The sequence below is a fragment of the Natator depressus genome, chromosome 8 (genome assembly GCF_965152275.1).
Source record: "Natator depressus isolate rNatDep1 chromosome 8, rNatDep2.hap1, whole genome shotgun sequence".
Lineage (NCBI taxonomy): Eukaryota > Metazoa > Chordata > Testudines > Cheloniidae > Natator > Natator depressus.
In genome coordinates this window covers 49,808,609-49,823,286 of record NC_134241.1, presented here as the reverse complement: position 1 = coordinate 49,823,286, position 14,678 = coordinate 49,808,609, and the positions used below count along the sequence as shown (strand labels likewise).

At 49.3% G+C, this 14,678-nt stretch overlaps 1 protein-coding gene across 1 annotated transcript in view; it reads right to left on the bottom strand.

Moving 5' to 3' along the window:
- Nucleotides 1-14,678, bottom strand: part of PAPPA2 (pappalysin 2) — a 168,079-nt gene that overhangs the window by 75,066 nt on the left and 78,335 nt on the right. Inside the window, exons 9-13 of the mRNA XM_074962019.1 lie at nt 14,020-14,111; nt 13,620-13,813; nt 11,636-11,770; nt 4,955-5,090; nt 4,083-4,299 (exon numbers count right to left, since the gene is read on the bottom strand). Of these exons, the coding sequence (XP_074818120.1) occupies nt 4,083-4,299; nt 4,955-5,090; nt 11,636-11,770; nt 13,620-13,813; nt 14,020-14,111 (774 nt within the window). The remainder of the gene's footprint in view (nt 1-4,082; nt 4,300-4,954; nt 5,091-11,635; nt 11,771-13,619; nt 13,814-14,019; nt 14,112-14,678) is intronic.

The following is a 14,678-nucleotide window of genomic DNA, read 5'->3' as shown; positions in this document are numbered from 1 at the left end:
GACCCCTGGTTGGAAGGTAAGTGATGTTATACTGCGTTTATAGGTGGTGACAATGAGGCAAAGAGAAGCAAAGGCCTTAATGTTGGATGCCCCATTTCTTGGATGCCCACATTCATGCACAGAGGGCAAGATTTCCAAGTTCTCAGAGCTCCCACGAGGGTTCAAAAAGAGTTCGGCTCCCATTTAAACATGGGCCAGATTTAACAAAGTGCCCAGCACTCAGCACATCCCGATTTTCAAACAAGTACAGCACCTACCCTGAGGAGCTCATTGGAATATCTGGTCCTGGGGGCCTGATGGCCAGAGATGCTGAGCACTCTTCCTTCCACCTGAGGTGGCAGGCGCTCATCTCTGTGAATCAGCCCCTGGAATGGCTCGCCTGACTAGGGTCAGTGGCAGAACAGGGGACTAGATCCCAGAGTCCTGGCTCCTAGCGCCCTGCCTAACCATGACGCCTCCCGGAGAGGGTGGAGGAAGAGCCACTGGGCCCCCCACACTGGGAAGTCGCAGAGCGAGGAAAGGGAATAGACAGCTGCCATAGATTGTGGTGTCAGCACCACGCTGAACTGAGCCAAGACAAAGTGGCCTGGCCAGCACCACAGTCCACATGATGTCTGAAGAAAGAGAAGGTTTAAAGACCTATGTGGGCTCCTGCCCCTACTGCCCGGCAGGACAAACTCAGCACACTGATGACAAGGAGGCTGGCTCCTCTTCCAGAGCCAGCAGGGGGCATCTCTCCCCACACAATTTTATTCCCCCTCCTAGAGCTCAGCCAAAACCCTGAGGAGGGGTAGAGATGGATCATCCCTTCTGTCTATGCAAACCTGCCCCTTTCCCAAGGACTTGCCTCCACACACCTGTCCATATCCCAAGAGCTCAGAGGTGTGACTCCCCATCCCTAACTGTCTCCCTCCCCCCGTGATCCCTTCATCCCATAAAAGTCTCCTTCCTTCAAAGGGAGTAGGATGAGGTACCACTAGCACCATGATTCCCATTGCTGCTGGTGAGCACATTGCTACCGCTGGCAGATGATGCATCCATGCAGCTCAGCACCTCATTGGGTAAGCCTGGCCCACAGAAAAATCATGGAAGGTGTGGATTCCACTTGGCATGACAAGTGAGGCTTACAAAGCTTACGCTGTGGATTCAGTCCGATTTCCAGCAACCCCAGGAGATGAACATCAACTCACGAAGTTCTATGCCTTGCATGAGTCCACTGATTTCAGAGGAGCTACACTAGAGAGGACTGAGACACAGGATTTGTAAAACTATGATATTCGTTAGCGGGCAATATGTACTTTAAAATCCGCTTTCATACGGCGTGAAGGCTATGTGATATGTCTCTTTGCATGCTCATGTCAGTACTTAAAGGGACACCAGTCATTTAAAAATGATACTTCTGTCTGAAATGTATCTATTATTGCTACAAATAACCTCCCTGAGATTTCAATTACGAGATCATAGGAAAACAATATGCCATTCCCTATCTTTTCAATTTGTTTTCTTTGTGTATTTGGCAGCCTTTGTGTATGGCCCATTCCACCATTCCTTCAGTTTCAGTCAGTTTCCCATCTTGTTTGTGTGGGTCTTTCACACAGGAACTGGAGAAAGAAATATATTTTTAAGTCTGGGAAAATGTGATTGTAAAATCACACCATTGGCAGGGGCTGAGGGGCATGTGTAGCACCTGTGACGACTCCCAAAAGGAATCTGACTCGCTTTCAGGTGGATGGTGCACCTTCTGTGGTGCACCTTCTGTGGCGGCCTGAGACCAACGCTTACAAGTTTATTCACTAAGAAAGCCGCAATTTCTGTTGCTATGTAAATCACATTCACTCTGAAACTCTGGTTGTGCATTCCAGAACTCTGTATAACTCACTTACATCACATGAGTGTGTTCTCTCTCTCTCGCACACACACACACACACACACACACACACACACACACACACACACACACACACACACTCTTACTTCATTCTTTCATGCAGTGCCATTCATAAGGAAAACTTATAACAACAGTAACAGTATTAGAGATGAGCATGGACAAAATCCAAAATTCCCAGTTGGACGCTATCTGCATAATTGCTTGAATGAGAACCCTGGATCTGGACACTTCTAAACTTTGGAAAAATTAGGATCTGGATCCACAGCCAAACTTTGCATCGTCAATCATCATCATCTGTTATCGTCATTAGAACAAATCTTACCTTCCTTTAATTCCTTCTCAGCTTTGTGTCTTTGGCTCTGGGTGTGCTTTCTGCATTATTTATTTATTCATTCATTCAATCTTGGATGTCAGTTCTTCCCTCTTTTCCTTTGCAGTGTGATTTATTTGGAACATGCTGCCCTATTCTGCAAATACTGCTCCTCAGTTACATACTTTACTAAGATATTTGGAGGCTTTTGAGCACTGGACACCAATAAATTAAAGCATGTTGTTATTATTAATTAATTATTAGTATTATTACTGAAGCAGCCACGTGAGACTTGGTAAAGGAGCAGCCTCTGAGGGATGAGGTGGGAGCTCCAGGCGAGGTATTTGAGGAATCTAGCATGGCACCCAAATCCAAGCAGGAAGAGAGGAGATTCCCCTCCCCGGTGGAGCTTTTTGGAACAGGACTGGGACATCCGGTGGTAAAGTGGAAGGAAACCAAAACACAAATGGAAAGGCAGGCATCTGTCAAGCTCTCGCCAATGGTCTGTTTTATGGAGAGTTGCTCTCCTCGTGTTTCTCTCTCTCCAAGTTTAACGAGAGCGTGGTGGGTGCCAAAGCTGACTTGGGAAGTTTCAACTCTATCTCCCGAGGGACGCTGTTAACCAGGATGTCCATGGCTCGATCCCGCAAGGCGCTGAGCACACTGAGACAAGCGCATTCATCATTCTAAGCACGTGAGTAGATCTTTCAAGTCAACGGCACTGCTCACATGCTAAAAGTTCAGTACATGGTTAAGTGCTTTGCTGGATCAAGGCCTGAGAGAGGCAAGGCTCCTTAGGACAAATAGTATGTGATCATGTAATTAAAGACTGTATCATAATGCTACGCAACAAGGGGCTGAATCAGGGCTGCTCAGGGGACCTTAATATTAGCATTGTCATCGAGTGCTTGATTTAATCCTAATGACATTCTTTTAACACTGAGTTTCTGTATCTCTCTCTATCTTACACCCTCACCTCCAAACTGACCTATTTTCCTAACTATTTTTCCCTGCAATCAGATAGTGAATCAAACCTCGATACCTTTTGTCTGAGTGCAATGCTGAACCATTTGAGCAGAAAGGGTGATGGGGAGTGTGTGCATACATGTATAAAGGGACAGGGACCCAAGGTAAAAGTGTAGTGCTAACTCCAGAGAGAATCTCTATTGTTTTAGCAGCGGAGGAAGAAGGGCAGAGGGGTAGGCTGGGTGCAGGAACTGCTGTGATTTCCAACTGATGTCCACACCTGGTGTGGACTTCACCCACTTGCACTGCCCCTCATCTGGTGGCTGCATGGGCCCCTTATATTCTACTCCAGCCATGACTCTTTACTGAGACAGAAGCAGAAATTAGAGATGGGAAAGAGCTACCAACCCAGAATTACTCCTTACGCTCTATGTCCACACTTGGAGCTGGAGAAGTAAATCTCAGTTCGAGGAGACATGCCTGCTCTAGATCTGATCGACAATAGAGCACAGCCATGGCACCATGAGTAGTAGGAGGACTAGCCGCCCCGTCCGAGACGGCTGGCGTGCACCTGGGGTGGCTCATCCTTCACACCTCTTGTGCCACTGAGACTATTCTCTATTTTTAGTGCTGTGGCAATCAGAGCTCCTTGAGCTGGAATTCACAGCTCCTTGAGGTCTGGCTCCTTGAGCTGGAATTCACAGCTCCAGCTCGAAGTCTAGTTATACCTACAATGTTTGTCCAGGAACAAGGAGGTAGCAGCTCTAGTTGAGCAAAAGGATGTCTCCCTCTGGCTGAGCCCTTAGGAGCTATGCTCTAAGCTGGATGTCACCTCCTGCAGGAGTGACAGATCCAAAGCCAGCAGAGTGATAGCCCTTGCCCAGCAGCAACACAGAAAAATCCAAGGTGATGTGGTACCTGTGTCTCTGGAGGCCATGTCCCTCGTGTTCCAGGAGGCAGGTGTTCGGCGCGGAAGAGCTGAGGAGGGAGGAAGTCCGCAAGGCCACGGCTGAGATGCCCACTAACGAGGAGGAGAAATTGAGCAGCACCGAGGTGATCCGGTGGAAAAGAAAATCCTGGCTGTGGGTCACATTGATGACCAACGGGTTCCGCTGACATGACAGTTCATGTGTCCCTAATGGGGATGAGATAACAAGAGAGAGAAGCCATTAGCCCAACTCTGGGATTGTTTCGCTTGCCCTGGGTTATTCCACAGCTCAGACGCTACTGCTGTGGTCTGCCTTTTCTACTAAGTAACCTGCAAGGGATTCCTTCCCAGTGAGGAAGTCAGACAGGAGACATCCAAGGCAAAGGCAAACCCTTCTGCTTCAGGCCAACCAGCAACTAGACTAGGGTCAAGAAAGCAGGAGCTGGAGAGTCAGTGCTGAGAGAAACGGGATGCAGAGAGGATCCCACCAGAGAGAGGGTACCACAGCCTCCTTCATCTTGGTCTTCCATGTGGCACAGACCATCTCAGCCAACAAAAGAGGCAGGGAGGAGCTCAAAGAGAACACTGCCAGAGAGGCGTGGAGATCTCCCAGCTCCCACTGAACTCAGGGCGAGCCAAAGAGGCCATAACAATTTGGGCCATTTGCTAGGAGCTGTCTGACACAGCTCTACCTTAGCTGCTCAGGCGCTTCCTCAGACCCTGCTAGACTGCTCGCTCCCTGCAAAGGAAAGCCAAGGGCGAAGCAGAGAGGGACTCAGGTGCTGAGGGAGCGGAGGAGGAGAAGGGAAATGGGAGCTCTCCTCATCACTTCCCTCCTCACATCAGCAATGAGTGCACTCACCCAGCGAGTGGTTGTGCCTCCTCTCATCCCCAAGCTGAACGGTCACAGTCGGCTTGTGCTGGTCACCCGGGGCAACGCCATCAGAGGCCAGGAAAATAAAGACTGAGGTGGCCAGTCCGGGTCTGTCGAAGCAAATCTGGGCACGAGGGTACAACGCCAGAGGGGACATTAGAGTGAGGGATTACGGCAAAGCAGACAGAGCTATATGGGATAGGGCTTTGCGTTTTAGAAGCAATGCTATTGATCAGACAAATAAACAAATGGGACGGACGGATTGATAGATGTCTAAATAGATAGATACTTCCTGCTCACTCTGGAAGCCCCACACAGTGTTCCAAGCACACACCAATTATGACTTATAACAGTTTTGCTTTTCCAGTCTAGATTCCTCAGACAGCTCTGCCAATGCATCTCACTCCCTGACCCTGAGGATCCAGTTGCAGGCCTCTCCCCACAAGTCTGAGACCACACAATTCATCGCACTAATATGAACCCTGAGGTGGCAGGCTGGTGGAATTACAAACTGTGTCACTGAAATGCTTTCATTTAAAGCAAAATACCAAGGTGGCTCGAAAGCAGCTGTCAGCCAAGGAATTGAACAATCTGGGGCAGGAGGCAATGTCTAGTAGGAAAGCCGCCACTTCCACCGACTCATCTACTAGCCACAAAGGCTGCAGGAGACAGCAGTGAAACTCAGAGTATCAATCACTGGAGAACAGGCACTCTTGGAAATGAGGGGGACATAACCTCCCTCCCCTGCGACACTTGGAAACTTTTGATTCAGAGCCACCCCATGCAACACTCTCGCTAAAATCAGGCCAAAGACAAAGGGCAAAAGATTCCAGGTACAGCACCACTTCACGTGGGCACAAATCCATTAGCAGCAGACAGCCCAACTAGCCAGGCTGAGTGCTGAGGAGCAGGAATCTCCCCCCACATTGCAGCCTCAGGGCCCTGCTATTATTAATTAAATGACTGTGGTGCCTGAAGGCCCCACCCAAGGTCAGGGCCCCATTGCGCTAGGTGCTGCTCACACACATAGTAACAGCCAGTCCTTGTTCTGAAGAGCTGACAATGTAAACAGACGAGGCAGAGGGGAATGAAAGCAGAGAGAGGTGAAGTGACTTACTCAAAGTGGCAGAGCAGAACCAGGAACAGAACCCAGGTCCTCCGGGGGCCTGGGCCAATGGCTTGCCCATTGAATACAGCCTCTAGGAGCCTGCAGCTCCTCTGCAGCCCTCACCCACAGAGGAGGGATGACTAGTGGAGCCTTATACTGCAGATGCACTGGCCCTACTCTCCTTTGGCCTAGCCTGATTTCACTCCACCACTGAGAGAGATACTTTGTGGTAAACAGAGAGAGCCCATCATGCAGGTTCCTCAAATCCTGACTCTGCTCCCCTGGGTCTGTCATGGTGATGACCCTTCATGTCTGAAGAGGACTGGTGTGTATTGAGCATTGCCTAGGGTTGCCAACTTTCTACTCGCACAAAACCAAACACACTTGCCCTGCCCCCTGCTCCTCCCCTTCTCCATGGCCCTGCCCCTCCTCCGAGGCCCCGCCCCTGCTCATTTCATCACCCCCTCCTCTGTTGCTCGTCCCCACCCTCACTCACTTGCTCATTTTCACCAGGCTGGCTCAGGGGGCTGGGGTGCAGGAGGGGGTGAGGGCTCCGGCTGGGGGTGCGGGCTCTGGGGTGGGGCCAGAAATGAGGGGTTCAGGGTGCAGGAGGCAGCTCCAGGCTGGGGCAGGGGGTTGGGATGTGGGGGGAGTGAGGGCTCCAGCTGGGGGTGTGGGCTCTGATGTGGGGCTGGGGCTGAGGAGTTCGGAGTGCAGGAGGGGGCTCTGGGCTGAGGCAGGGAGTTGGTGGAGTATGAGGGCTCTGGCTGGGGGTGCAGACTCTGGGATGGAGCTGGGGATGAGATGTTTGAGGTGTAAGAGGGTGCTCTGGGCTGAGACCGAGGGGTTCAGAGGGTGGGAGGGAGATCAGGGCTGCGGCAGGGGGTTGGGGCATTGGGGGGTGAGGGCTCCGGCTGGGGGTGCGGGCTGGGGATTAGGGGTGCAGGAGGGTGCTCTGGGCTGGAGTCGAGGGGTTTGGAGGTGGGAGGGGGATCAGGGCTGGGACAGGGGGTTGGGGACTGGAAGGAGGATCAGGGGTGCAGGCTCTGGGAGGTGCTTACCTCAAGCAGCTTCCAGAAGCAGCGGCATGTTCCCCCATGGCTCCTATGCGGAGGCATGGCCAGGTGGCTCTGCGTGCTGCCCTGTCCGCAGGCATTGCCCCGGCAGCTACTATTGACCAAAGTTTCTGGCCAATGGGAGCTGCGGGGGCAGCATGCGGAGCCCCCTGGCTGCCTCTACGTGTAGGAGCCAGAGGGGGGACATGCCGCTGCTTTCCAGGAGTTGCACGGCGCAGAGGCTAGCAGGGAGCCTGCCAGCCGCGCTGTGCAGCGCCACCAACCAGACAGTCAACGGCCTGATCAGTGGTGTTAACTGGAGCAGCCAGGATCCCTTTTTGACTGGGTGTTCTGATTGAAAACTGGACACCTGGTCACCTTAGCGTTGTCTCATAATGAGGAATAGCCCAGGACCCCCCCCTGGAAACTCAACACAGTGAGCAGGGATACAGTGATCAGAGGGTGGGACAAGTATTTCAGGTTCGCAGCCACTCACTGGGGCCCACAGGGAGCTGTCGCAGGCGTGGGGCAAAGCAAGGTGGAGGAAATATCTTTTTGCACCTTCGCCCTAAATTCCCACTCAATCATCACTGAGGCTGGGCAATTTCCCAGTAACATTTCCCTCCTGTTATTATTTCACCCTTGTTGCATTTCCACCTCCTGTCCAGGACTGGAAGCCCTAAGACACCATGAAGGTCAATCCTGTCAGCACCACAGCCTACTCCAAAGCAGGAAGCACATTACCATGGAGAGTTCCAGTTCTGCACACGCAAGAAGCTTGGGTAGTATGGATAAGCACCTCAACATCGAGCTCTCATCCCAACCTAATTTGTGAGGGCCAGATCATCAGCTTGTGCCAATTTGGGGGACGCTCCTTATTCCATCCCTCCCCACTGCTCCCCTGTGCAGGCACTTGGCAAAATCTGTTTCTGAATTAAAACTGCATGTCATAAATATAAAGGGAAGGGTAACAACCTTTATGTATGCAGTAAAATAAAATTCCTCTTGGCCAGAGCTACAGAATCCCCTTACCTATAAGTGGTTAATCAGTTCAATTAACCTGATTGGCACCTGATCAGAAGGACCAATGGGGAAAGAAAATACTTTTAAATCTGGGGGTGGTGAAGGACTTGGGGGAAATATTTTGGGGAACAGGAACTCCAAGTGGTTCTTTTCCTTAAATCTTTGTCTAACTCACTTGGTGGTGGCAGTGAATACCGTCCAAGGACAAGAAGGAATTTGTGCTTGGGGAAGTTTTAACCTAAGCTGGTAGAAATAAGCTTAGGGGGTCTTTCATGCAGGTCCCCACATCTATACCCCAGAGTTCAGAGTGGGGAGGGAACCCTAACACTGCAGTATCTGGCTTATCTCACTAAGTATTCCCTGTGTGTGCTTTCTTTTTCTTATTGTAGATTGAGCTGCAGTTGGCTATATTTTAATTTTTTTTCTTTTGCTTAATTTCCTGCTTGTTACATTCTGACATGACTCCAAATCTTCCTTGAATCTGATGTTTAGGAAATAGAGAACAAAGCACTGCCACTGGAAAGTGCTCCTCCATAAATCAGAATAACTCATATCTGCAAGTATACCAGCTATGCTAAGGTGCACTATGGGAGGCTAGTTATGTTGAACAGACATTTGCATTCTTCAGCAGATGGCCACCCCCACTTACGTCTGTGCCTTCATGTAGGGGCACAATGATTTCTTTGCCCTTTCGTGCCACCTGTTGAAAATGTTTCATTCCCATACAACTGGAATCCTGTACCTAATGAGCAATGTGATTGCTCTTTTAAAGCATGGGACATGGAGCATTAAAATAGTCCTGTAAGTGGAGGTGCATGCACGTGTTACTGAGATGTGTGTGTAAACAGCTATATTTGTATGGGAGAGTGTTTTTTCATACATGTATGAAAATGAAACCTGCTTCCCAGACCAATCTGTTAGCAAACAGGCAAACACTATAAAAGAGAAAGAACATGGGCATATTTATTACTAGCCCATAAATAATTTTATGGGCGGAAAATAATAGCACACCTAAAATGAGCGTGTGGAGCCAGTAATGAAAGTCTTTCATAATGCACTGGAACATGAGTTAATCCTGGTGAGAAGTGGAAAGCGAGCCCCCATCAAGGCAGCACAAAGAGGGGGCTTTCCTCTTTCTTGTGAGCAAAGGAAAAAATGGAGGGCATTTGCCCTGGCATAAGCACAGTAGGGAACCCAGAGGGAAGGTGCAAGAGATAGAGACAGAAGAGAATGAAGGCTATGTAGGTAGAATTCTCTGTAGATGCATAGGGGGTTGGACTAGATGACCTCCTGAGGTCCCTTCCAACCCTGATATTCTCTGACGTAGGGATACAGGGGTATTAGGAACAGAAAGGTAATAACACTGTTTATTGACCAATGATTAATGATGCATTAAGTCTTCCAAGTGCCTTAACAAAAGGTAATTACAGACAATCTAGGACTAAACAGGGCAACATGCCCCATATAAACTGTACGGAAAGAGCAAAGAGAAATAACAACCTCCCAATAATAGAAGGCAGCAGCCACATAAAATTAAACTGTGGTTACAATCAGAAAATCAGCACTGTATGAACTGCATCTCCCTAATGGACATATCATCTCCCTGTGTCTCTTCTACTTATGTCCTCCTTATGTGATTAAAACCCAGGTTTTACTCTCCCTGGTGGAGTTGAGGCCAATGCAGTTGTGGGACAGTCTCAGATGCCAGGTCAGAAAGGCCCTGACTCCCACCCTCTAAAACATGTCTGTAGGCATGGTCAGGAATTCCAGGCCAGCCTTCTCACCTCCCAGAAGAGACTGGCTCTAAGGCCTTGGGATCACACTGCCCCTTGTGCAGTCATTTACGCCAGTGCAAAGTGAGTGAAAACTGAGCTAAAGCAGAACAGCAGCAGCAAGGGTGATTCTGAAGGTGCCCTTGAAGGCTAACAGTAAAATCTCAAATAATGCCTCTCGGTACAGTAACTCCTCACTTAAAGTTGTCCCCGTTAAGGTTGTTTCGTTGTTGATCAATTAGAGAACATGCTTGTTTAAAGTTGCGCAATGTTCCCTTATAACATTGCTTGGCAGCCACCTGCTTTGTCTACCACTTGCAGAAAGAGCAGCCCTTTGGAGCTAGCGGTAGGGGCTTGGAACCAGAGTGGACCAGCAGCCCTTCCCCCCCACCCTTAAGTTCCCTGTGCAGGAGCTACCCAGCAGGCTATCAATTGCTGGGCAGTTCAGCTGTCCTTCCCCCCTACTGCCATGTGCTGCTCCTGCCTTCTGCCTTGGAGCTGCTTCTGGGAGCCTCCTGCTTGCTGTGCAGGGGGCGAGAGAAGAGGGGTGCTAGTGTCAGGGTGTCCCCCTCCCCCTGCTCCTGAACCTTATCTTCATAGAGTTGGCGGGGGGGGGGGGGGGAGAAGCACGACAGGACTCAGGAGGGAGGGAGCTTGCTGGCAGCAGCTGCAGTCTCAACTTGCTGATCTACTTAAAAAGGTAATTTGAGTGGGGTCAGTGTACTTAAAGGGGCAATGTGCACATCTCTCTCTCACACACACACACAGAGTGTGTGTGTCTGTCTGTCTCTCTGCCATGCTGTCTCCCCTCCCTCCATTCATGCTGCCTTGTAGAATGCGAGGCTAAATTAACAACTTGTTAACCCTTGAGGGCTCAGTCAAGTCTAGTTCATCATTTAGCAGTAAGAAGAAAAGGAGGACTTGTGGCACCTTAGAGACTAACCAATTTATTTGAGCATAAGCTTTCGTGAGCTACAGCTCAATTCATTGGATGTAGCTCACGAAAACTTATGCTCAAATAAATTGGTTAGTCTCTAAGGTGCCACCAGTACTCCTTTTCTTTTTGTGGATACAGACTAACACGGCTGCTACTCTGAAACCTTTCATTTAGCAGTAAGGCATTCCCTCGGAAATATCCCATCCTCTGACTTCACCACCTCAACCAAGCTTCACAATCATCATTGCTGTGTACAGTATTATATTGTTTAAAATTTACAGTGTGTGTGTGTGTGTGTGTAAAAAATATATAGATAGTCTTTTGTCTGGCGAAAAAAGTGTCCCTGGAACACAACCCCCCCTATTTACATTAATTCTTATGGGGAAATTGGATTCGCTTAAAGTAGCATTTTTCAGGAACAACTATAATGTTAAGCGAGGAGTTCCTGTATTTGCCTGGCAATGGCTTTTTCATTTACAGAACACTCCTGTAGGGTTCTGTCTCCCCGCCGTGGTGATCCATACAGTAATGGGGATGAAATGAGTGATACACGTGCCTGTCATTGGCTTTCAGTTGCTATGACTCATCTGTAGAATGCCTGGCTGTAGCTGATCAGTTTGTGACCCAGCTGAGGGAGAGCTCTTCATTACTCCAGGACAGGGGGAAGGGAAAGAATTGGCCTTTATCCCTGAAAGTGTGGGACAAGGATAGGAAAGCCCTCCCCACCCTACAAAGTAGCCTTCCTGTTAAGCCCAGGTGCCCATTGCCACTTACTTTGAGCCAAACTCTATCATCCAAGGGTGTTTTCTCCCCATCGGCAACCTGAGCATCATCGCGGCTGGTGGTGCAAGGGAACCAAGTAGCAAGGGAATGATGCTCTGGCATATCTTTAAGGTGGGATGTGCACACCTGGAAAGGAGAGATTTTCAGCCCCAGCAGCAGCAGCGTTGGGCATGGAGGGGAAGGGAGGGAGAGAACTACCAGCCTCCTACATGCCCACCAGGAAAGAGGCACCACAACATTAACCAGAGCAGAAGGGGAGGGGTGACAGAAGTCACCTGCTTGAATAAAGAATATTTCAGGGTACCTGTGGGATTGAGGGAAAGACTATGAGCTAGCTCAGTGTAAATGAGCACAAATCCACTGATTTCAGCACAGGGATCCCAATTTACATCAGCTGAGACTTGTGCTCAATAGTCTAGAAGAAAAAACGTTCCGAATAATCAATATACAGGGTCAGATCCTCAACTGGCATAAATCAGTATAGTCCTGTGGATCCACACAGATTTACACCAGATGAGAACCTGGCCCTTGAAATCTTGATTCCTCTGGAACAAGGGACATGGGGTCTCAAGATTGTCCACTGTACCAAGACTGGCCAGAGAAGAGCACACACAAATGGCTACAATATTTGCACTTTTCTCCATGCTCCCTGTTCCCCTTTCTTAGCCTCTTTGTATGAAATATTAATATGATGTTGCTAATTTATCTCAATTCCTTATTGGGTTGATGACAATTATTGCACCAAAAAGGTACAAAGCACTGTACAGACAGATGTAATAATAACACCTAGCTCTTCTATTGCATTTCTCACCAGTTGATCACAAGGCAGCGCTTTACAAAGGAGGTCAGTGTCATTAATTTTATTATTTTAGAGATGAGGAAACTGAGGCACAAAGCTGTGAAGTGACTTGCCCAAGGTCCCCCAGCAGATGAAGCAGGAATAGAACCCAAGTCTCCTGAGTCCCAGTCCAGTGCACCATCCACTGGGCCACACAGCCTCTATCCAGAGCAATGGCATATGCAGAGAGGGACCATGTCTCAAAGAGCTTACTTTACAAACTAAAATGATATATTATTTAAGAGGATGGAGCACAGAGCTATAGGAACTTCCAGACGACACCAGGTCCATCTAGGAGAGCATCCCATTTCAGACAAAGACCAGCACCAAATGTTTCAGATGAAGATGCAATGAGAAGTATGCACAAACATGCCCACAGGAAACGTTTCTCCCAGGCTGTTCAGCACTGATCCATAGCCCATTGAAGTCAGTGGAAAGATGCCCACTAACTTCAATGGGCTTCAGACACTAAGTGGTGGGCATATGTTCTGAAGCATGAGGGTTTATATCCTTTCACACCCTGATCCTAAGCGCATTTAGGCCCATGTTAATTTTTATGACTGCAGTGGGATAACTCGTGAGCTTAAAGTTATGCACGTACTTAAATGCTTGCTGGATCAGGGCCATAATTTCTCATCATATCTGGTGTAACAATGACATGCTGCCTATTCGTATCAGGGTGAAATTCACCCCCGCACAGAGGACCAGCCCAACGGCTCTGGCCCATCCCAAGTAAGGACTGTGCACTTCTAACTTCAGCCCTTCTGAATCCTTTGTAAAGCTCCTGGCCTCAATGCAACCTTGTGGCAGTGAATGCTAAGGATTAACAGTGCTGGGGGTTTCTTAAACAGCCTTTCCCTTGGTGAGGTGTTGTCTTTTGGAAAGGCCCCATGCAGTGCGACCGACAGCTAAGCTTAGCATGTCATGGCAATGCCAGGATTGTTGTCTGGATTTTCTTTTCAGGTTTATATGGCTGATTTTAAGCTGCCTGATGCGTGAAAGCTGCTCTGCTGGGAGGACTGAGTTGCATAGGCCTTTGGGAATAGGTGCTCCATAGGGAGGGACAGGAAAGGCAAGGACACTGGAGATCACATCAGGTTTGGGACTGCCCCTGTACAAGGAAATGCCTAGCCTCACCTTCACAACAGGCTCTCCGGTCACCATGGAAACGGGACATGACTTCTTGTCCTGATGGGAGGTGTAGGCCTGTGCTGCCCACTGATCCATGTACCCTTTGGGAGTGTAGAGGCCACAGTCCTGGATGCTACTTCTCCTCTCGAAGGGCTCACACACTCCATCCCCCTCGTGAACATAACAGAGGCTCGGCTCTCCTGCAGAGAGGTCAAAGACTAGAAGTTTAGTGTCTACAATGCTTCTGCTGGGGCAGATCCCTGAAGAGGGTCCTGGCAGACAGGACAGCCCACCACAGGGATGTTACAGCAGGAGAAAAAACTATACCCTTCCCCCGGGTGGTCATCGTGGCCCAAAAGGGGGTGCCAAGGAGAGAAGGAATGGGCTGACTCAGCACATGACTTACCAACACAGTTGAAGCCTTTTTCCTTTTTACACTTCCCAGAGCAGCCATCTCCATCTAACAGGTCTCCATCATCGCACTCCTCTTCCAAGCTCCTAAGAGACCATCGGCAAGAAATGTTAACGCCCTCTTGACTAGCTGCCCTTCAAGCTTTTCAGCTCCATAAGGGTCAGGATCCCGTGTTTAAGGACAACCCTCAAGTCAGATTTCACTGGAGGAATCATGGGATGCCAGCTACATGGAGGGAGAGAAGAGTCTGACTCGTCAGGTGAGGAAGGAGTTGAGAAAGCCAGAGTGGGAGAAAAGAGGCCCCACCCCACCATCATCTTCCTTGGGGAACTCAGCGTGGAAGCAAGTGCAACTACCAAGCCTGTGTGAGAGGAGAAGAGCCGCCAGTGATGTCAGATGTGAAGAATGGCCAGTTTTTCCACTGGGAGTTGGACAAGTCAAGGTGGGGTAAGGGATAGGGGTGAGTGAGGGGGGGAAAGCAATAGCCACATGCTACATTTCATGAGAAAACCACAAGCAATTTTCACAAGCAGCATCTGTCAGTGTGCTGCAAAAAGCTGGTCTGATAGCAAAAATAGGGAAAATTACCTGCTTAGGTGAATTCAGGTTTATTCTCATGTGTGCACCCACACACACACACACAAGCATGCACA